This window comes from Ochlerotatus camptorhynchus, unplaced genomic scaffold (genome assembly GCF_037179485.1).
Source record: "Ochlerotatus camptorhynchus isolate MF236.1 unplaced genomic scaffold, CSIRO-AGI_Acam_v1.1 ptg000262l, whole genome shotgun sequence".
Classification (NCBI taxonomy): domain Eukaryota; kingdom Metazoa; phylum Arthropoda; class Insecta; order Diptera; family Culicidae; genus Ochlerotatus; species Ochlerotatus camptorhynchus.
In genome coordinates this window covers 1,965,272-1,990,170 of record NW_027040752.1, presented here as the reverse complement: position 1 = coordinate 1,990,170, position 24,899 = coordinate 1,965,272, and the positions used below count along the sequence as shown (strand labels likewise).

General features: G+C 39.5%; 1 protein-coding gene across 1 annotated transcript in view; it reads right to left on the bottom strand.

The window, feature by feature from the left end:
* Positions 1-24,899, bottom strand: part of mmd (mind-meld) — a 1,436,357-nt gene that overhangs the window by 182,673 nt on the left and 1,228,785 nt on the right. The window contains exon 14 of the mRNA XM_065226841.1: positions 8,076-8,247. Within this exon, the coding sequence (XP_065082913.1) occupies positions 8,076-8,247 (172 nt within the window). The remainder of the gene's footprint in view (positions 1-8,075; positions 8,248-24,899) is intronic.

Genomic DNA, 24,899 nt, shown 5'->3' with positions numbered 1-24,899 from the left:
ACTTAAATGACAGTTGTCCGTCAGTACTCCTAATTTATTTACAACAATCCAATGCCTACGAGATTGTGCCGATGGATGTGCCCAAGCTGTGCCGAATCTAATTTCGACACTATGTGCTGAGTGACCTACCCCTTGGAACATTTCTGACGCAAAAGAACCTGGGGATCGTCATGCATGTAGTGCGAACCGGAAACTTCAGAATCGCTCCGTGTTTGCAGATGAAAGTAAGGATCACTTTGTTGCCAAAAGCATTAGAGAGTTAGCAAGCAAAAAACTAGCCGTGGTTAGTTTTTCAAACGGCGCTGGAAGACAATCAGGTAAAAAATCTCTCACGAAGATTTACTCAGCTTTATGAAAGATCTTAATCCGAGTGTTAATAAGGTCAGTATGTACATAACTTTGTACACTATATTTTTGTTATGTTACAATTGGCTAAACGTATGAGACATACCGACCGTCAAACTATCCAGCCCGGTCTCGAATCAGCAATAACGAAAGGCAACGCGGCCAATAATGATCCCAATAACGCTTCAAATTCTGTGACTGCTGCAAATGCGACTCAACATGCGCAATTTGGATTCGCTGGTCGCCATTGTAGGTGCTTGATAAACGTGTAGTATTGGCAGGATGGATGAGTGCATAGGTCTTTTTTGTGAAAGTTGGTCTACCGAAACCTTCCGGTAGCCCCAAAATTCAATATTGTTAAATATCACATAATAGATTTTTGCAAGAGTACAGGAAAAGTCTTAGCCTAGTTTACGGAAAAAACAAATGATGCTGTTCATAATGATTTTTCCCAAACATGGAGTATCTATAAAGCAGTGGAAAATTAATTCAAATACGACAAAAACTTGATGAAAGCGGTGGTATCGTATAGTAGTGCTCATTTGAAGTAATCTCCTTATCTTGGCAGCTCTAAGTTTTTTTTATCATTCTCTTTAGATATTTCAATTAAGCATTGATAAGAATGGATGAAACAGAAGGAACTGATAGTAAATTTAGAGAATAAACCATTGTAAATTATTTTATCATTTTAAACATTAAGAGTTCACGACAAAGTAACGACATCTTACGGTACCGAAGAGGAAATCTTACTGTACCATTGAAACGAAGTATTTTGACTACCTTAATCTCCAACAATCATATTCAGCTGTATTTGTTTCGATCCGTAATAGTTTTGTATCGTCAATAGTCCATATACGCCTTCATAAACGACAAAGTATACTTCAAAATACTTTTTCTCAAAAAACCAAAGATGAAATATTTTCAAACCATCACTGATTTGATTGTTAAGATCCATTCTAACTTCCTGTGATGAAAAAGCTGAGGTACATGTATGTTGCAAAAAAATTGCCTTCAGACATAGCGTGAATACTAATGCTTAGTTTTTAGAAATTCAGCGGAATTATTTTTGGGGATTCACTGATCCCGTTTTTGGGATTTCTATGATTCACCCTTAGAATAGTATTCTACAAAATAACTATTTGGGCCCTCCATAATCCCGCTTGGAATTGATTTGTATATCATTTGGGATTCTCTAACATTTCTTTTGGCATTGCGGACTGAATTTTTCTTCGGATTATTTATAATCTATGTCTTAGCGAGACTCTTCGATTGTACTGTTATTTTATCGAATTGCGCATTGTTTCTCCGGAAATATGCCGGCATTTGATTGTAAAGGTATTTAAAAAAATCAAATGCGGAAATTTTTAAAAATTTATCTATCGATTCTCCAAGAGCTCAAATAAGATTTATCTTTTAAATTCCTCGGAAAATTTTGTGGAATTCATTGCTATGTTCTTCATTTACTCCTGATCAGATTGTAAAGAATTTTGAGTGGGATTCTTTAAAATCTTCCTTGGAGTTATTTGAAGTTCCTGCCTTAATCAGAATGCCACTTGGAACAGTCTAGAATTCCCTTTGATGTTCTATAGAATCCCACCTGAGGTGCATGGTTATACCTTTTGGGAGTCTCTAGAATCTTCTATGAATCTTGATGGTGCTGGTGATTTACGCGGATAAGCATTTTCGCTTCTGTTATCATGAAATTGAATCTTTAAAGACGTGTTATTTAAGTTATTCATCGAAGCTACCGAGTTCTTGGTAGAATGCAAGACATACAATGCAACGAATCTACGGCTTTTAGTGATTAATTTGATGGTTAATTATGATATTTTTTTAATGGATTGCAGTCTTTACGGAGAGACGTCATTATTGCATTCAAAAGGCACTTTAGCCAAAACGATTTTTTTCAATATTGCTCACATATTTTCAAACAAATTTTTTTCGTTTGCATGTAGAGCGTATGTATTATACAGTAAAGAATGCGTAGCAACAAAAAAGTGGATTTAGGTCATTTGGCTTAACGTCAACTATGCAGTCATAGGCAGTTTAGACCTTTCGACTTTTTACTTGTGGACCTTTTGTCCTTTCAACCATGTATCTGTCGACCTATTGTCCTTTCGAACTTTTGTTTGTTCGTGGGCCTATTTGATGTTTCCTGCTCGATATGCCCAAAATGGGCGATTAGGCTGAAGTACCCAAGTAACCATAGGCACGTTATTTCGGTTTTTTGGCTAAATACGGCCCTCATCAGAACTTGAAAACACTGGTATAGCCATTGTTCAGCTGTATATAGCCAAAAAGGCGAAATATCGTGCCTATACTTACTTGGATAGTTATCTACCACAATCATAGAAATAATTGTTTTTTTTAAATTAATCATAGAATATCAAGTTTAAATCATTCAAAAATTAATTATTCATTGGGAGCCTCATAAACGTTATGAGTTAGACAACATATGACGTGCTCACAAATTTAGCATCGAACTTAATTGATTAGATTCTCCAATAATATTGCATTAATCCACAACTGGATGCCCATCAAAAAATAACATAAAATAAAATACAATCACAACCAGTGTTGACAAAATCATCAGTCAAATGATATTTTTCTGCTATCATATGCTCTCAATATCATGCGTGATATTGGAAGAAACGGTCATCTGACAGTTGACTCGACACAAACTTGATTTCGTTGCACATCGTTTTCTTAGAAAGAGAAAGTATAATTTGCTATAGAGATGTATAGTTCAGCTCAATTTTCAGAGCGGATCGGAGTTGCTCAGCTCACCAAAAAGAACCGATTCTTTAGAACAGCTCATCAGCTCAGTTTGATTTTACTATTATTTTCAAATACTTTTTTTTTTAAAGTGAGAATTATACAAATTTATAGTTTAAGGCTGGTTTATTAAGTTCATATGTAGTTTCTCTTGTATCGGATCTTCCGGAGGACGGTCTTATGGCCATACAGGTCCATGTTTATGTCATGACCCCAAATTCTTCCTTATATCACAGTTCCTAATGCTTTCGAAAAAAAAAAAACCGTGGAGCTCTAGAATCAATTGCATAGATTGAACGCTTTTACGGATGTTCTGGAACTTTCGGAGGACGGTGACTGTATTCTGGCTTATTATGAAAATAATCTGCAGAACCTAGGAATTCTAGAGGTACAAAAATGTTTGAAATTCATCAAGAAATGGCTAAGTTATGTCATTGCAAACTTGCTGTTACACGTTTTTCGGAGGCTTCTTAGTCGGGGTAAAGTATTTTACCCACCGTATTCGGAGTGTTAAAAGGCTTTCAGACTTCCGTCCAGACAGTCTTTTAATCCGGACATTTAATTTTCAATTAAACATGAAATCCACTTGGCAACATAATAATTACGTTAGATGGATTTGGACGACATTATAGTATCATCACAAACTTTACGTGGCATTTCGTTCCTAATTTCGGTGCATTACGGTACGACTTATTGCTTAATTCAGAAACGATGCGAAAGCCGATTTAGTTCCAAATCCATGGACCATTTTCAAAATTCTCCCTTTACTCGATAATCGCTGTCATTGATTTTGTTGCAACACGCGTTGGCAGTGTTTTTGTCGATTCATGCCCACTAACTTGGACACATCGGCTTTTTGGCCATAGAACGCGCAAACATTTGCGGTTTCGCCGTACGATGGATTGCGTGGCACCTTACTTCTACAAGGATCCATCGCTATCGGCCAGCATTTGTTGATTGTATAATGGATGTTGCGTAGGCGGATCGGTTCGGGTGGTGGTTAGTTGCAGCTTTCTGACAAAGATACGCAAATTACCGAACCAAACCATATGGCGGGTATTGTGAACGGTGCCCGGAATCCCCTTGTGGTTACGTTGCTTGGATTGGATCAGGATATTCAGGCGCAGTCGGATTCTGAGCGGAATGCGGCTCTTTTGATGATGGATAGCTTCTGGTGAAATGTTGTCGGTATATATTTGGTTGTGGGATTGCGTGCATGACGATTCAATTGCTGGAGATCGGGCTTTGTTGTGTAATGTAGCCGCAGTAAAATGATTGGCGATGATCTCCGAAGGATCATTAGTGGAACTCTATTAAAGTTGTTATATTTTCCCAGATCATTCAAATATTTGCCAGATAGACATGAGCTCCTGTTTCCACCTTGAAAAGTTGGAAGTCATTCTACACCCGTCTGTCGTTTGTGGGCGTCTACAAAATAAGCAGTAAATTTTGCACTTCTCTGCAGTATTTCCAACTGCACACGAAGCAAAAAGTGCACTGTCAACAAGTTCAGTTCCTCCTCTCCTTCCCCTGGCCATGGGCGCTTGTTCAGGCATCATTAATCAAAGCGATGATAAATTCCCGGGTCTCGCAGGGAAAGTGTAGATGCTGCTGCTGCTGGCCGCCGCCAGTGAGTAGGGTAAAAGCAAAAGAGTGTCATGACGTAAGAAAATTCTTATCGAAATCCCTCTTCCGAGAAAGAGATGAGGGGTTTTCACTCCCAACCAACTTCGATGGGGCTAAGGGAAGGCGAGACAGAGTTGCAAAGCTCTTTTCAGACCACCCCGTGGGGGTAAAGCCAACCTCCAGCGGAACTAAGGAGAAAACTTCAACATCGCATCTATCCCCATCCGGGCAATGTGTCACTGCAAATTAATCATTGCTGCAGTAGTGTTGCTCCACTTTCTCCGCTCTGAGCGTATAACCTCCTTGATACATACATCTAAGTACGAACAAACACACACACACAATGGTGGTCGCACATATTTGTCCCCGGTGGGAATTGCTTCCGCTTTCCGCTTCAGATGAACTCCTTGCTCGCTGCGAGGCTATATGGCATGCTTTCTAGAGCTATGACGAAGAAGGTAAGAAAGTGTGGTCTCCCAACAAAGGCGGAATGTCCATTATTCATCATAAAATTAATAATAACCATTGTTGATAATAATGATACTACCATTAGTCAGCATGTTGTGTGCGTGTGTTCTGTTCTGCACTGCACTTTGTGTAATAATCACAAGTGGTTCTGTTGTAGATCAGCAAGCATGCAATAATCTTGTATAGCTGCAGGAAGGGATGACAGATTTCTTGCTATTTGCATGCACTTACTCGAAAACGAACTGCAAGATGCGGAACAAACTTGACACTCGGCTATTGACATTGCTGCAAGCTCGGTGTTTGTTATTTGGAATGGACCAATAATGCGACTTGTCCGGGCTGTTGGTTAGGACCTGGTAGATACTTGAATATTCATCAGACCATTTCTGTGCAGGACGATACGTGTAAAGAACGACTGGTTGACATTGGACTCCGGTCCGAGAAAACATAAGAATAATATGGTTAAAATGTATGTATACATCCATCTTGCATGAGTGGTTGATTTCTTGTCTAAATGTCCTCTACTATCTGTTGAAAAGTCATTTCGAGAGCAATCAGTCATGCGACTTCTTGCACTTTTCATATTTAAACCATATATCAGTGCCAACATTTCAAAGGGGCGTAATTGCTGTTGTAAACAAAGGCTTTAGCCGTCAAATTGTCGCGAAAGAAATCTCACCCCTGCAACATAACAATGCTAAAGCTGGTAGAGGAAACATTCCTCTACCTGTTGGTGTCATTTTTTTCATGGTGAGCTTTTATTCGCGAGAAATCGATGGCTAAAGTCATTGTTTACAAATGCAATTGCGCCCCTTTAAAATGTTGGCACTGATATTATGGACACATTAACTATTTATTTTTTGCGCTTATGCCTTAAAAGGAACCACTCTTGATGATTGAGAATAACAATAAAACTGTTTTAAAACACTGTGGAAACAATCATGCTCTACTACAGGTTCTCATAACCTCTTTAAGAGTAATATTAAATTCATGCAGTTTTATCAACAATTAATAAGAAACTAACGATTTTAAATTGGCTCACTGCTTGACTAGCCTATTGGTCTCAAGCAAGTCGATTAACGTCCCCCATTCTAGTCGAGATTCTAGTACAACACAATGTTTGTTTTGATTCGCTATGAAAGTTTGACAGATAAAATGAGCGGTTAGTGGATTTTCCTATGTTTCGAGGAGTGCATCGATTAGCTTGGAACCGAAGATAGTTCCAGAGCTGAGCCAAAAAGTTGAGCTCGTTTCTTCGGGACCTTCTGGTCTTAAGACCCACGCACATTAGATCCGGATCGGACGCGTTGCGGCAAAGTGACTGCTAAATCTATTGTCTAACTGTCAAATTTACGTCCACGCAACGCAAACGGATCTAATGTGCGTGGCCCTTTAGAGTTGCCTCTATGGTTTTATTACGATCTGCTTAAAATCAGGTATAAATCCAACTTGATTTTTTATTGCTTGACAGCAACTGCCATAAATTAGCTTGTTGAAGTTCTGTTCTACAAAAACTGTAACAGCAGTGAGCTAGACTCTTTTTTATTTGGAAATATTTAGTCATCGTGTTCGATGGCAGAATTCATAAAAGATCTAAAATAGAAAAGTGACTGATGGCAGCTTTTTAAGATATATAAATACTAGAAATTTCTACTCATAGGGAGAGATGGGCGGAGAGAATGGTTTGAGCCAAATGAACTGTCTAAATCGGAGCCAATCGAACATTCCTATTAGAATTTTTACGAGGATTTCTTATTCTCACTAGAATAAATTTGAGAGTATTGAAATCGAACAGAAATTCAATCACCTTTGTTTCGTGTGCTTCTCAAATTCAACTAGTTTTTGGAATCAAAAACAATATTCTAACTCTATTGATTAATTGATCTTCGGTGGTTAATTAATGGCACCAAGAAATGTGCAAAATATTGCGATGCAATCAATTCTTGATAGAGCTGGAATTAGGGCGTAACAGCTTTTGTAAACAATGACTTCTCTAGATGATTTCTCGAAACTCAAGGCACGCCCATGCAATCCAACATAACCAACGGGAAGGCGAAGTCATCCCATACCCGATGGTGACGTTGATTTGAGTGAGCGAGTCTTGGCTTTCTAGAAATCATCGAGAGAAGTCATTGTTTACAAAAGCTGTTACGCCCTAATTCCAGCTCTATCTAGAATTATTATTTTGCACGTAAATCGAATCAAAAATAAAAGTCATGTGAAATGTTAGTTTCTAGCAAGGGTTCAAAATAATTTAGGTACAAATCCCTGCTGCCGAATTGTATTTTGTTTTCTCCGCCTATCGCTCCCTCTGAGTATTTCTAATTAATACGCATTAAATTTTATCGTGCATATTGCGATGAAGGAGCCTTAAAATTTATGCGCCACCAAATTAATGCAGATTTACATAACAAAGTGAATTGAAACAAAATTGAATTCGAGTGGTTAAACTGTCAGCTACCCAACAAACCATTTTAGCTGCAGACCAGCTTATACAGGCCAAAATTAGCTGCATAAGACAAATATTGGATGTATAAGCTTATCTGCAGATAAAATTGTTTGGGTACCTAGCTATAGCTTCAATAAGACAATAAATCCACCTTTTTGAGAAACACAAACTGCTCAATATGTTACTTCACGAGATGAACAAACATAATCGTTTTCCAGTTGTCCACAATCGTAATCAACTTCTAATTTACCACAATATTTCGATTGGCTTTGCCAAATTATTGACATTTAAATGTTTTAGAAAATATGTAAAAGGAAGCTTCTTAAACAAGTTGTGGATTGTATTATGTGTAACTACCTCATAAATTTCCGTACTACCTCCATATTACTATAATCATAATTCGTATACTCACTCGGGTTCGCATTTGATGTAGTTGTCGCTAGGGTCCTTCCCGCAGTGTCCGTTGATCGAACCCTTCGAGTTGTACTCCTCGTAGCAGACGCGATCGGCACCGGTGCCACTGTAGCCCCAGATTCGTTCGCACTGGGTCGCCGTCGTCGGGCAGAGCCCATTGAAACAGTAACCTGAAACGGAAATCGAAAGCAAACTCATATTACACTTCGTATTTCGTAATCATAATAAATACATCATGGACACAATAGCTCGAACTTCTATTTTCAAGATAACACGCTGCATCTGACATCCAACAGACATCGGCACAAGGGTACCTCGAACGGCTCAAAACGAACCAACAGCCGGCAGAGAGGGATGTGAAAACTGACGGAAACAGACACGCAAAAGGTCTCTGGTAAAACGTGACATCTTTCCCACTTTCGCCGTCCGTCCTTTCTCCTAGGTAGGTCCCTAGGAAACGGTTGCCACCAGGTTCCCCGTTGTGACAAACTCGAGCGTCGCCACAGCACCAGTGTCCTAGATAGCGTGTCAGTCAGTCAGTGTGCGGCAAAGTGGTCTAGATGCGGTTGCAATTCATGCTTCTCAACGTTCTTAACGCCGTCATCGTTGTTGGTCGCCGTCGCAGTCATAGTCACCAATTAGCGTGAAACCATTTTCCCCGTGTCATGCCATTCTTGTCACCGTATCCGGATCTGGACAGTTGCCGTCTTGGGTTTCAGTCTTGGTTTTTCTTGTAGGCAGACGAGTAGGATACTGTATTTGAAAGCGTTGCATAGTTCTCCAAATTGTGAGCCCTTTCTTCTTATATTCCCAGTTCACAGAAATCTTAGCATTCATTGATTTTTCAGAAACAAGAAGAAGACACAACCGCAACTGTCATACATTTTTAAACACTGACTCAAAAACATATTAATAAATGAATTGTACACTCCGAACTTTTATAAAATTCAGATCTAGTGTATCTAAATAAATTCTTCTGAGACCCGTTCTGGCACAGATTCGGGCATATTTGACACTTATATGTAATCACAGCCGGATCAATTATATCTGATTCTTAAACCTCATTTTCAGACCTTTCATGTGAGGTCCTGCGGATATAAAACAACTCTGTTGGTACCGAATATCAAGCATTTTACCATGAAATGTATTCCGGAAGTTTGAGAGTAACAAATATCGTTTAAGGACAAAATGAACTGTGTTCCGCTGACCCGCTAGATGGCTCGGTTGACGGCTTCGAACGTGTTGATTATAACGTGATCGCTTAAAAATTTTGTCTTATTTAACTAGAATGCAGGCTAGAATGCAGGATGAATTTTCGGTATATTTTTAGGCATGATTGGGTGGCTGAATTGTCAAGGAGTGCAACACATCTAAATTACAATTTGATTCTGTAAAGAATCGAACCGATTTTTTAGATCAGTGTACATTCATTAAGGACCATTTAGATCACAAACGAAGTGACATACGGAGCGGCTCGAAAACTTTGGTGACGCACCTGCTAATGCATTTTTTCAGTGTACCACATGGCAACACCACTACTACTGGATTGAGCCACATAGCAACACTACTAATCGATTGTACCACATGGCAACACTAAATGTACTAGAATGTTTTGGTTCTATCTCTTTCACTCTACTCTAAATCGAAATGCATAAAAAAAATGACAAAATGATACACTCTTTGCACATTGTCAAAGATCATATTGCACACAAAATCAACTATGTTCAAATCAAAACAAATATACTAGCCCATCTAGTGGCTGATGGCACAAGCTTCTAAGAAAATTCTTTTACAGCGAACCACATTATTTTAATTGATTTCTTCGCCAGTTAGTCGTCTGTCACTTCGTTTGTGATTTAGACTATCTGATTTCTTGGTCTGATTTTGACCGCCGCCATAATGAAAATTAGCTCGATTTTACTTTCGACGCACTTTGTCGAATCCCCCTGTTTACTGGTGTACACACTGCTTGCACATGTTGAAAGAACTGTCAATTTGGATTTCAAAACAAAATTGTATCAGGAATCAATGCTTCCATAATGAATTACCGGAAAATTGCTCTAGCTTCGGCAGGCGCATTTGCTTTTATGATTTTAAATAAAATGAGAAGGAGAAGGCAAACTGGAAATGGCTGCTCAGGAGGAACACCGGCAGGCATCTGCCTCACCTTGTCCGTCAAGAACTGCGATATTAAGATGAAAAAGGATTTCGAAACTTCGCCAGGATGTCGATGCCAACTTTCGACAAACTAGTGATAAAAGTTCTCTATAGATCTACATGATTGCTTGAGTTCTGAAAATTTCTTTTAAGATCTCAATTTTGCATATTTCTCTGAAGACCTTCGGTGGTAAAATATCTTTGAAGATGAACACATTTTCCTGGAGATCTGCAAATATCTTGGTAGTTCTGTAGATTTCTTAGAAGTCCTGTGTGTTCATTAGAAGTTCTGAAAATTTCTCTAAAACTTTACACAGTTCCTGAATCCATACAGATTTAAGACCCTTAAATATCATCAATTATCTCTGTAGATTTTCATGATTCAATGAATATCTGCCAATATCTCTGAACCTACGCAATTTCCTTAAGTATAAAAAAAATTAAATATCTATAAAGATCAGCGAACTTCCCTGAAGTTCTCTATATTTCTCTTAAAATCAAAGAAAATTAATAAAATTTTGCAGATTTGTCAGTTGATCTTCTCTAAATTTCTGTAACTTTCTTTGTAGATTCTTGCACTTCCATAAAGTTCTGCAGATTTATCTGAAATTATTTTAAATTCCTTAAAGCTCCACAAATTATCTGATAATACTTGAATTTCTCTGAAATTGTGTAGGGTAAACGCTCCTATAGTTGCGGTACGTTAGAAGCGTTAGGTTCCTATAGTTGTGTATTGAGTTTCCATGCACAACTATAGGAACCTAACGCTTCTAAGTACGAACTTCCTGGAGGTGTACTGACTTCTCTTAAGATCTACGGACTTCTGTGAAGTTCTTCAGATCTATATATTTCCAACTACCATGGAGTTCTGCAAAATCTTGAACTTTCGTACTTTGCTGAGAGTTGTTTTTGGAATGGAAGTACTTTTTTGAAATTTTTCTGAAGCCGGCGCCGGTGGTGTAGTGGTAAGCGTGACTGGTTTCTTACCCCAATGGGTCTGGGTTCAATCTCAGCCGAAGTCGGTGGGATTTTTCTGAGGCATAAAAATCTCTGGTCACGTCTTCCTTCGGAAGGGAAGTAAATCCGTTGGTCCCGGCCCATGTGTGTTGTGAATGGGTGCGATATCCTACGCAGAGGTGTGGAAGCTGCCTTCCTGCACATTCGGTGGCCGTTAATGGGTGGCAACCGATGTCCGTCGGTGATTGGCACTAGATTGCGGAACAGAGACCGACGTTAAATAAAGGAAAAGAAGAAGAAGCTTTTGTAAACAGTGCATTTGATCGTCGATTTGGCGTAACTGGTAGCTTGCACACGATTACTAACACCACTAGCAGGTAGGGGAAAATTTCCCCTATCTGATGGTAGTATTAGCATGCGTGGGTGAGCTAATATTTACGCCAAATCGACGATTAAATGCATTGTTTATAAAAGCTGATACGTCCATTTGAAAAAGTAGTCGAGATTTCTTATCGTCTTTGTCGTACTTAATGCTAGATTGTTGCTTCTTCTATCGATCTGTGTTTTGCCTTGATTTGTTTTCCGTGCTGAGCACCAATTAACCACTACATCCGAGCAGTTAAAATGACGTTTACAGGGTGTCTACTCAATCCAAGGAATCAAATTCCCTGAGTTTTCCAGGTTTTTCCAGGTCGAATGAAAAAAATTCCAGATGTATACAAATTATAGACATTATTATTTTATCGAACCCCCTCTGTTTGCTGGTGTTCACACTGCTTGCACATGTCGAAAGAACTGTCAATTTAGATTTCAAAACAAAACTGTATCAGAAATCAAAAGTAAATACTTCCATCATGAATTACCGGAAAATTACTCTAGTTGTGGCAGATTTATTTGCTTTTATTATTTTAAATAAAATGAAAAAGAGAAGGTGAACTTTGTGGGGTAGGAAATGGTTGCTCAGGAGGAACACCGGCAGGAATTTGGCTCATCTTGTCCATCAAGAGCTGCGATATGAAGATGAAAATGGATTTCAAAACTTCGCCAGGATGTCGATACCTAGCTAGTGGGAAAAGTTCTCACTAGATATACATGATTCTTTGAGTTCTGAAAATTTCTGTTAACAACTCAATTCTGCAAGGTCTTCAAACCTTCTGACGTCCCTGAAGTTTTGTTTTTCTGTTCTCCGGTAAAATTTCTTTAAAGATCAACAATCTTTCCTGACAATCTGCAAATGTCTCGGTAGTTCTACAGATTTCTTTGAAGTTCTGTGTGTCCTTCAGAAGTTCTGCAAATTTTCCTAAAAATCTACAAAGTTCCTGAATCCCTGAAGATTTAAGATCCTTGAAGATCAAAAATTATCTCTGATGTTCACAAAATTTCTAATAATCTACAAACTTCTCGAAAGTTCTGTAATATTCTCTGCAGATTTTTATGATTCAATGAATATCTGCAAATATTTCTGAACATCTATACAATTTTCTAAAGAATTAAAATATTATCTAGAAATTTTTGAGCTTTTAGGAAGTTTTGGGAAGTATTCTGAAGTTTTTCCTAATTTATGCAAATATCTCTAAAGGTCAGCGAACTTACCTGAAGTTCTGTAAATGTCTAAGAACCGCAGTAAAATTCTGAAAATTTACTTAAACATCTGCTAATTTTTTGAGTAGATTTACGACCTACCCTCTGAACTTTTCTGAAGTTCCTAAAATTTATTTCAAATTCTGTAAAGTATTCTGAAGTACTGTACTTCTGCTCTAAAGATCTACGAAGTGTCCTGAAGTTCAATAAATTTTACAGTAGATCTCGGAACTTTTCTTAAGCTCTTTAAATTTCTTTGTGGATTCTTGATCTAAAGATCGGCGAACTTTCCCGAAGATCTGTGAGTTTTGCTGAAGTTTTGCAAATTTTTCTAAAAACGTACGAACTTTCTGACGTTCTACAGACTTCTCTTAAGATCTACGGACTTCTCTGAAGTTCTTTAGATCTATCTATTTCCGACTTCCATGGAGTTCTGCAAAATATTGTACTTTTGTACTTCGCTGCGAATTGTTTTTGGAATTGAGGTGCTTTTCTGACATTTAACGAATTTTTCTGAAGATCTCACATTTGCGTGAAACTGTAAAACTTGCTGTCAAATTCCTGCAAATATCTTTAAAATTCTATAAAGTTTTCTTAAACTCCATAGCTCTATTCCCAAGATCTACAAAAAAAAAAACTTGAGGCTCAATAAATTTCTCAGTAGATCTGCAAACTTCTCTGATGTTTTGTAAATTCCTCTAGGGTTACCCTGAAGATTTGAAAATTTCCTTGAAGATTACCTAAAGTTGTCAAAATTTATCTGAAAATATTTGAGCTTCTTTGAAGTTTTAAATGTCTCTCTCAAGATCTACAAATTTTCCTGAAATCGTGTAAAATTTTTTTTTAAATCGCCGAACTTCCCTGAAGTTCTGCAATTTTTACTGAAGATCCATTAACATTTCTGAAATTCTTGTGATTTTTTCAGAAGTCCTGTAATTTTTTTCAAAGTTCTGTAGCTATGTGCTGAAGATCTACGAACTTTTCTGATGTTGAATAATGTTTGGAGGATCTCCAAACTTCTGTGAATTACTTTATATTTCACTGTAGATTCTTGGACTACTCGGAAGTTATGCGAATTTCCCTGAAGATTTGCAAAATTTTGCTTATAGTTTTACAAATTGATTAGAAATTATTTTTGCTTGCTTGAAGTTTTGAAAATTTCTTTGAATATTTATCTGAAGATCTACGACCTTTCATATGATTTTGTTTTTATGAATTTCTGTTAATAACTTTTAATTTGTTTGTAGTTCTGTTCTCAAGATCTACGAACTACCCTGAAGCTCAACAAATTTCTCAGTAGATCTCCGACGCTCTCTGAATCTCAAAAAAAAAATACTATGTTGGGTCTCAGACCTGCTGTTTGGCATGCTTATTCTTATACAATACATGCTTCGTTTGCTTCCTTTTGACGGTTGCCAGTCTCTCTTTTTCGGCTGTTTCCTTTTTACGACGATTTTGATCCTCCACATACAAATCAGCGAAGAGCGAGCGTGACAAGACTCTCTGAATGAACTTGTCTCGTTCGCACACGTTGTCTTAGCTGTCAGATGCTTGTCAAGTTCAGTCCTTAAGAAACGTTTCGAGAAACTGATCGAAATACTTCTTTTGAATTACGAATGAAGTGATAATTGGAAAATTCCCTGAGTGGAACCAAAATTCCCTGTAAATTCCCGGTTTTCCAGGTTTTTCCGGGAAGTAGACACCCTGGTTTACTACCACTCGAACTTTGAATTAAAACATTATTTTGAGATTTTTTCTTCTAGAACCTCGAGAAAAGTAGCCAAAGTTTGTGCGTTTCATAAAAAAATAGAAATTAGTTGGTCCAGTTTTTTTGAAATCGCTGGTAGAAAGTTATGCCAAAACTGCTTGACAAAGTGGTCAATTCTACCGTTCTTAGTTCGTTTCTAGCAAGCAATGCCCTGCTGTTCGTGTAATTATTTCGTCAGTGCATGATCTCTATTTGGCTGCACTCGGCCATTAGGAAAGTTGAAAAATATAACAATAAAAGCTTTAACAATCTGGTACAAACCTTATTGATTAAAGAAAATTTACTGCTTTCAGTAATAATCAACTGAACAGATCTTGTACGTTTATTTCATGAGAATAGCTGCTTTTGTAAACAAACGTCAATTCATCGAAACGGAGCGCTCGCTTCACACAAACTAAACTTAAATTTTCCCCTACATTATGGCGGTGTTTGGTTCCGTAGGAGAGCTATCAGTTTCGATGAATTGATGTTAAACGTCTTTGTCTATAGAAGCACTTACGTAGATTTTAATATTTACTCGAGATTTCACTATCTATTCTCGCTCGGTAATTTATATCCATTTCTTGCGCTTCCATTTATTCCAATTATGGAAAGGAATTGTATTGTTTTCACCCCACATTCCATGAACCAGTCACCGTGGAAACAGAGTTTCTAGTGACTGCTGACTGATATACCACACAGTCACACATCTCCCCGCAACGATACTTCACGATCTGTTTACATCTTGTTCTGGTGGATAATGCATTCTCGGAAATCATGCACCCTCGAACAACGTCATCAACATCATATCAACCGATATATCACCATGGTGAGGTGAGTCTGGGATAAACACGAACACGAGTTGCCTGGTTGTTTCATGACTTGGTAAAACATCATCCTACATACTTTTGTTCTTTTCCACGTGTGCGTAGTTACGTTTACCCATTTGCCGTACACTTGTTGGCCGTTTTCGAGAGCATGCTTTGTTTTTTCGATAATAAATTGCATTCGTCAGATTTTGCCGGGTGCTGTCGTCTGGGAAATGGGAAAAATGGGAACGCCGCATAAAATGAACGCAGAAAGATTCACAGTGAAAGGCAAAATCAGAACATCATGTCTAATTGGTGAAAAATTTATAATCAAAATGCGTGAAATACTGTGTTAACCGATCAATAGTGCTAAAAACCGACAAAACGACATGACACTTCATTCTTACTTATGCCCGAAAATCGTAAACGGCCGATTTAAATGTGCAGTGATCCTAACTCCGATCCGAAACCATAGGAGTTTTTGATCTAGATAAAAATGATTTGGGCAGAATAGATCAGACACGAACCACTTCATAACTTTTGCATGCGGGTTTATGGCTTAGCTAAATATTTCCCGCGAAAACAGAGCCAGATGTCAGTAGTGTGCTTTGGACAGATTTTTTTTTGCTATGGTCATTCATGCCGGTTTGTCGGTGGTGCTGCCATGGTAAATTAAGAGCTGGTCACTCACTAATTTTTCATATGTCCGCCATACCATCTCACCCTTTAAGGAGTTATTTGGGAATTTACACACACACTATAGCTTCCTCTAACTAAAACTAGGGCGAGGGTAAAACTTGTCTGCAATCAATACTTAATTTTTTTGCCGAGATGTTTATAACCGAGTGCTAGGCAATCTGTTTTACTGAGATCTCAGCAAAAGTGACGTTTGGTTGCTGAGTCTCGGCAAATTCTTTGCTGAATCTAAATAAAATTGATTGCCGAGCACTCGGCTGTGCGAATCTTGGCGAGAAATTAAGTGTGTAGGCATTGGCCTTTCTCAGGGGACATAAAGTTATACCGCCTTTCATTGAGTGCCAAAAGTTGAGGGTCCCAATCTAAAACTAGCCTTGATAAAGATCTCATCCACCCTTTCGAGTTGGCAAACCGATTGGGACACTGGACATCTTGGACGGTGGTTACATTCAATTTTTGTTAATGTTTCTTCAAGAGCGTGGTTTAAAGGCTTGCACTAAAGTCGTGACTTCATTCGCATGATGAGTAGACTTATGTCCAACCATTACTCGCTAGATGCGCATCTTCATAGAATAAACCTCGTGGACAGAAACATCTGTCGGTGTGGAAAAGGTTACGATGACATCGATCACGCCAGAGAGTGCCATTGAATACCCTCGAGGCCCAAGGAAGAAACATCCTACATCCCTATCAGAGACGTGTTGGGTACCCGCGATATCTGCTATATGCAGTCGATTTATGTGTTTCTGCAAATCAGTGCACAGTGGTCCAGAATGCAGATTTAGGTGGAATGATATGTTTTGAGCCTGAAATTGAAACTTTAGACTAAAAGTCTCTTCTACAAAGTTGTTCCTTATAGTTAGACCCTCATTTTTATGACAATGAATTCTAGGGTGGTTCTTATTATCATTAAAATCAAAAGTCTAACTTTTTTGTTTGAATAAATTAAGGTATACATTCTTCTACAAAGTTATATAGTTGAACTAATTTCAAGCAACTTTGTTGGAAACAACTTTTTTGTATCTCTTAAATTGACCGATTTAGAGCTATTTTCTTGAATTGAGTTAGGGTGGCGCTAAATGATAATAAGAACCACCCTAGAATTCATTGTCATAAAAATGAGGGCCTAACTACAAGGAACAACTTTGTAGAATAGACTTTTAGTCTAAAGTTTCAATTTCAGGCTCAAAACATATCATTCCACCAAATCTGCATTCAGGACCACTGTGCAGTGTTGGAAACGTTCACGAAGTTCACCAAGGGAAAAGTTCGCGTGTCATAGTGAATATTCGCGAACTTTTCCATCACTGCTGCAAATGTCTAGTATAAGAATTTAATTCCTTTTCCTTTTGCCTCTCTATAATAGTTTTTGTTTGTCTTGTCCCTCCGTCTCGATGAGTCTCATCGTCGCCCACTGATCACCATAGCCGGTCAAAATCCAGACGAAACTAAAACCGCACTACCTTTCATACACAAAGCTCTGATGAGGCAACGAAACCTTACACCCAAGCTCCGCCCCTGATCCTATCCTTCGACAATGTACCTCTCTAGCCTCGGGTAAACCACGACATAGAATTAAGTAAATTTTGTTACAAATAATGAACAATAGATTATCGGCTCCGTAAAGGTAACGCCATTGAGCCTTTCATTAAACAAACTAGATTAAAAAAAAAAAGATCTCATTCCCTGGATCGAAACGTTGACGATGATACAACTTTAAAAAAAAATTCTCTTGTAGGCTGAAAACCGAAACAAAATTACGAATTCTTCTAGATTTTTGCAATTCCCCATAAGTCTACAGTCCCCGTCTGAAGTTTTCGGTGATTCCCTGAAGTTATTGGGTCTCTTATCTTAAATTAAGTTCTTTAGAATTCCCTGAATTTCCCCGGACTTTTCACAGTTCCCGTAATTTTCCTGAAGTTAATTGATCTACCTCAAAATTCTTCGGTCACTGCTGATGCTCCTGAAAATTACCTGTAGTTTTGGATAAGTACCTCCTTGAAGGTCATGGAACTTCCTTTGAAATCTTGCCTGGAGTTTTCGTTCCCTAAATTTTCAAGAATTTCTTGGAACATCTCTTACGTTCCAACAGTTTTCCTGATGTTAATGGAACTTCTCTTAGGTCCCCAAAGTTTTCCAGAAAATTTTGGAACGATTTTGAAATTCTCGGAATACCTTATAGTTCCTCGGCACTTCTTTAATCTTCCTGTAATTAATAAACGGAGCTGATCGAAATACTTGGAACATCCCAGAAAATAATGGAACTGCAGTTCTCTGGATTTCCCTGAGGGTGCGACACATCTAAATCTCAATTTAAGATGGTTGGTAAATCTCACGCTAGCGAATCAATCTTCGAAAAATCTTGTTTCATCTCTTGCATGTATTTCCATCTACTCGCATCGCTCTACACCTTTTTGCAGGAAATTTTCAAAATCTTCATCAATTTTCTTTCTAGCTACTAAGCGTGCGATCATCTCACAACAGCAAAGCAAATTTTTTCCTGCTTCTTAGAAGTCGTTCCCCTCGGTATTTCCCTGTAATTTCCCGTACATTTAAAAAAGGTTGAACACGAAAATATCCGGACACATTAAAAACGCTACCATTAAGGTATATTTTGAGTATTCCTTTTTTTTATTTCACTGTGTATACACAGATAAAAATTCTGAGTTTTAATTGTGATGTAAACATTCAATCACGTTGACTTTTATTTCATTTCACGCAACCGAGCAACTAGCAAACAATGTTGTTTACAAAGATGGGCTTTTGTATACAATATTTGCTTGAAATGTGTCAGAACTTTACATGATATATAATGTAAACGTATATGATATGTGACGCTCCATTTATGTGCATCATATTGATCAGAAACTTACACTACTTTTTCGAACTGTGTAGAATCACAGTAGGCATTGGTTGTCAGGATAAGTTCACTTGTTTACATCATGGCTTCACCGGAGCAAGCACATCGCGATGCGATCCTGCACGCTCGTAACGAAAATCCCGGTCTATCCGTTCGAGAGTCAGCAAAACTTTTGAACTTGTCGAATTTTACATCTCGGTTGACCGGAAGAGTACTCCAGATAAATTTAAAATCAAAAAGATGTCGAAATTCTCCGAAAAGTTCCGTGTCTGGCAAGCAGTCTGCAGTTGTGGGCTGAAAAGCGAAACTTACGTTACTTTTGTGACCATGAACCAGCAATTTAATCAGGAGGAATGCCTACTGATGAGACTACTGCCTTTTCTTTAGCAGCATGTGGTGCATTGCCTATTCTAGCCGGACTTGGCAAGCTGCCGCTTTGTAGGATGCAAGGGTTTTCTCCAGCACAATATAAAATACACCAGAATAATGCTTCCAGATACAAAGCCTGATTTTAGACTTTTAGTGGTCATTGAATAGTGCTTTGGAACAATTGAAATCCTTCGTCAGACGCGGAACGTCCGTTTATCTTACCTTGTATAATTGATCGAAGAATGACTTGATTTTTCACTGCAATCCTATAGAATGCAACAACATGGTGATTTCTGTTATGTTAATACTGATATACTCTGGGTGGTAATCGGATGACCTTCAAGGTAATATAGAATATCAGTTAAATAAACTATCTCTTATATTTTATTGAAGAATGACGCGATACACCCATGCAACAATTAAAAACATAACAAAATTATGATTTTCAAATATGATTTGGGCATAGGATCTTCCGGTTAGCCATCTGCTGACCACTTAGATCCAATGAACAGCTAATCAAGACAATTCATTGATCTTGATCTTGAAATTAGTTGTGGGTCATCTGGTGACCACTCGGAGCCAATAGGGGAAATGGCTCTAATGTTGGCCTATGGATCTAAGATTGGGCCCATCTCTAAAAATCTGCTATTTATAAATTTTATCTTGATGAACGAACGCATCATTGGGATGGTACTAATTTTTCTTTTTTTTTAATATTGTTTATTTAGGTCTTGCAATTCAAGATATTTAAAAAATATATCAATCTTCTAGAGTCAAAATGAAATCTAGCTCGCCTACATTGATTCTATTATTAATATTCACATTGACAAAGTTGATGTACTTAATGAACGTTTTCTAAAATATAATTTCTTCTCGCTGTTGTCATGTTACTCAAGATTGGCGTACAAGATTGTCGAAGCTCAGCATCTGCCAGCCGCCGAGCGTCGTCGTCAATTTTCGCTGGATGTGTGCCCAAGCTGCAGCAACTCGAGGGCATTCGCAAAACTTATGTTGCAAAGTCTCGATTCCTACCGCACAGTGCTGACAGTTTGGGTCGTTTGCACGGCCGATGACGTTCATCAGTCTACAGTGCTCCGTCTTCTCGTTCACTAGCAGGTAGAGATCAGTACGCTGGCTCGACGATAGCCTTCTCGATGATATGTTCATCCAGATCTTTTTCCAATTGATGCCTGGATGGTTTCGTTCCACTCTGGGTAGCTCAGTTTATTCCAAGTAGAAACGATGGATTTGATCGCTGGGGGGGTTTTGTTGGATGTGGTGTGGAAATAAGGGAATTTGCTGTGAGAGAAGTTTTAGGCAAGGAAGATCGGCGGGGGGAGGAATATTTTGGGCGAGAAGGGACTGATAATAGGGAAGGGAAACGATCACCTGCAGGTGACGATTGACTAGAACTGCTTTTCATTTGATCGCCGGCAGTTGCAGTTTCATTCCACCCTGCTCTCTGCTGCGCGCCAACTGCTGCATTGGGACTTATGCGGGTAGCCCACGAAAAAGGAAAGTCCCCATCGTTGATGTCAGCTTCGCCGTGTGAGCACATTGGGGTGGAATAACACACTGTGATGAAGATGTTCAGCAGTAGAACTTTCTGCTGCAGGGAAAGGGAGCGCATGTTATGCAACCATATGAGTTGCGAGATCCTCGATACTAAAGCGTCCCAGTTTAGTTTAACCATCAGTCGCACTGAGTTGGTGAAAATAACGCCCAGTACCTTGACATTCTCCTTTGTCTGCAGCCCTGGTATCGTCAGCCGATCTCCATTGATGAAACCAACATCGATCGCCACTGTTTGCAGCCGATTTATAGCGAATTCGTTTATTATTCAGTTCCAACCTGGATCGGGTATCAAGATTGGGTCTGCTTGTTTTCTAGCAAACGTCAGTTTGATCGTTTGTTTTTAAAACCTGGCACGGGTCGAGGTTCGCACTGACAAAAAGTTCGGGTTCGCACGGGTTGGAACTGGTTCCAACCCCGATAATAAACGAATTCGCTATTAGATTTGCCCCGGATACGATCTCGAAGCTACCGAACAGCTGATAAATACGGTCGATCGTGTGTTTTGAGGTGGCAATCACCGTGATGTCATTAGCATACGCAACGCAAAGGTCACCAGCGCATACACGCTCCACTCGTGTGAGGAGGGGATGAAGATAGAGCACGAACAGCAGCATCGACATCGGGTCTCCCTGAGGTAAGGACCGTTCTATACGGAACGGCTCTGAGAGGCACCCATTCACTAGCAGCCGTGATGAAGAGGCAGCAGCGACTTGAGAGAGCCAACAGACGAAACCCTGGTCGAAGCCCAGAGAGAACAAGGTCCGATGCAGGAAATCATAAGAGACCCGATCGAACGCGTGGTCAAGATCGAACGAGATCATCTTCCCCTTCTGCTTCCTCGCGATTAGCTGCGCAATATGATCTTTGAGCGAGAGTGTAGCTTGGAAAATAGAACGGTCGGTATTTGCGCATTTTTTAGAGTCGCTCAGGACTCGATGGATCCGCAGTACTCGTTCCAAGCGGGCCTTCATCACGCGGGAGAGGATTTTAAAATCGAGGTTGAGCAGGCCGATCGGACGGTATGCTCTTGCTGTCCCATCCCCACCTCGCTTTTTAACCAACACAATAGTGCCATCCGGCGAAATCAGATGGGAGCTCATTTGTCATAGCTACATTAATAACGAAGTAGAGCTCTCGATAGATGACGTCGAAAGTTCGTAGCACTCTACCGGCAAACCATCGATCCCCGGTGATTTACGTTTTTGCGACGTTCGGATGGAGTTTTTCAACTCGTCAATGCTGATCTCTGCCATTAGAGCTGAGTTGCCTTCGTCGTTCTCGTTTTGGTCGTTATTGAAAATTTAGTCAATTGCTGAATTTATGTATGAGCCCAAATTAGGGGCATTCAAGCCGACATTACATCCATTTCCCCTGTATAAAAATAGGGGAAATGGATGTAATGTTGGCCTAAATGCCACTAATTTGGGCCCATACATAAATTCAGCAATCGACTAAATTTTCAATAGCGATCAAAAATATCCATAAGTACCGTCCCAATGACGCGTTCATCTAGATAAAATTGATAAATAGCAGATTTTTAGCGATGGGCCCAATCCTAGATCCATACACGCAAACCAAAAATCTATTACAATGAATGTTAGTTCCAGTGCCTATCATCCTCTGTTCATGAACATCGCAACGAATGTTAGAAATTTACCATGCAGGCGATGGAATGGTTTTTTGTCTTTTTTTATTTCGTGTTCCATCTACGCTTTCGACTATACCAGTAAGCTTGTAGAACGACGCACATTGTAGAACATTGTAGAACGACGCACACACTTGTCACGAATCTCTCCAGCAGAAAAAGCATACGAAGTCGAGCATTTTTATTTCGTGTTCAATCTACGCTTTCGACTATACCAGTAAGCTTGTAGAACAACGACGCACATTGTAGAACATTGAAGAACGACGCACACACTTATCTCGAATCTATCCAGCAGAAAAAGCATATGAAGTCGAGCATGCGAGAAAATGAGCGCTTCATGTTTGCTTTTAGGCACATTTTTCGGTCTCCAATTTTCTTACATCGGACCGCAGCTAGGTATATCGCATCCTCGGTTCATGCGGTCTCCACTTACATCCTCTGATGATGAATCCCACATAATTGTAAGCGAATCTTACATCCACCGGTTGGGTGTAGGCCAACATTAGAGCCGTATCCCCTAGTTGTAAAGATTGTACTCCGAAAAAATGCAACACTTTCTTTTGTGCCAACTTTTTATTGCATGAGTAAAAGTAGATGAAATTTTGAGTAAAACTAGTTTAGAGTATAATGTTTACATGTGGCGAATCTCGTCACAATCTGTCAAGGTGTTATACAGATGGCTTGCAAGCAAGAAGTGCTTCGACAAAAAAATATGGAAGCGATTGTGGAATCCAGACCATTCCCACAGATGGATCGTGAAACAGTTTGGAATCGACAATTCGACCATATCTCGTGTGATAAAATCGTTCAAGGGGACCCAGACGACCCAGCGGCGAGCTGGCAGCGGAAGAAAAGCGAAGACGATCGACCCCGTGAACGTAAGGAAGGTGAGGGATTACTTCAAGCGCAATCCAGACCTTTCGATTCGGGACGTGGCCAAGAAGGTCAATTCTTCCGTCTGGTTCGTCCAGCAGACAATGAAGCGGGCCGGACTTCATGTCTTCAAGGTAAGAAAGGCGCCTAACCGAACTGATAAATAGAATACGGTGGCCAAATCCCGCGCCAGGAAGCTGTACCGCGAGTGGTTGGTGCAGCCAGCCGAAATGCATCGTAATGGATGGCGAGACATACGTCAAGCAGATGCCCGGCCTGGAGTTTTTCGTCGGCAAGTCCCGCCTGGATGTTCCGGAGAAGTTCCGGAAGATGAAGGTCGACGAATTTGTCAAGAAGTACTTAGTGTGGCAGGCGATCTGTGGGTGCGGCAAATTCAGCAAGCCGTACATAACGACCTGCACCATCAACGGCCAAATATATAAAGAAGAATGCCTCCAGAAGCGCCTGCTGTCCTTCCTCCGGTCCCGCGAAGGTAACCCTCTGTTTGGCCGCATCTGGCATCGTGCCATTACGCGACATCACCGGTTTCGCGAGTGGTACGAAGCCAACGATGTTGTTTTTGTGCCGAAGGAGGCAAATCCGCCAAACTCACCAGAATTTCACCCAATAGAAAAATTCTGGGCTATTATGAAGGGCAAGCTCCGAAAAACAGGGAAGGTCCTCAAAAACGACAATGGTTTGAAGAAAGAGTGGATGAAAGTGTGTAAGAAAGATGGCGCAAGTGTTGCACAGGATTTGATGGGTAGCGTTAAGTCCAAGACGTTGGAGGCGAACCAGCCTCAGGCCAATCAAGTCCAAGATGCGGGCATTTAGCCTAGGAGAGGAGGTAGAATAATTCAGCTTTGCAGAAACATAGCTAATATGTGTTTATTTATTCCCTGAGAGTTTCAAAAATATATATATTTTTGGTGCTCATTTTTGCCTGTTGCATTTTTTTTTTCGAGAACAGTCTTTAGAAATAAATCATGGCCTACTTTAATCAAATTTACGCAGCACTAAATTTTACGGATGTTCCGGATCTTCGGAAGGGTCATCTGGTGACCACTCAGAGCCGATGATCAACTAATATACTACTGTGATAAAATTTACGCAGTAATAAATTTTACGGATGTTCCGGATCTTCCGGTGGGTAATCTGGTAATCACTTGGATCAATTGAACAGCTACACCACTTTACTTACAGTTCATATAGTTGCAGCGAAAATTCAAGACATACATACACAGCAAAAAAAGTTGTTGAATATTACATCGAAACTGCTGCAACCAGGTCAATCCATCGGTTGTGTAATATCACATTGTACGATGTACATCGATTTTCCGAACAAAATTACATCCATTGATGCAATATTGTATCTGCTTTTTGCTATTACATCATTATTTCATACATCAGCATGAATTACGTTGATCGATATTACATTTTTTTTTGCTGTGTACTTAATCAAGACTACGGGAGAGCGGCGCCGGTGGTGTAGTGGTAAACATGATTACCTCACACCTCAGCAGGCCTGGGTTCTTTCCCAGTCGGCGCCGCCG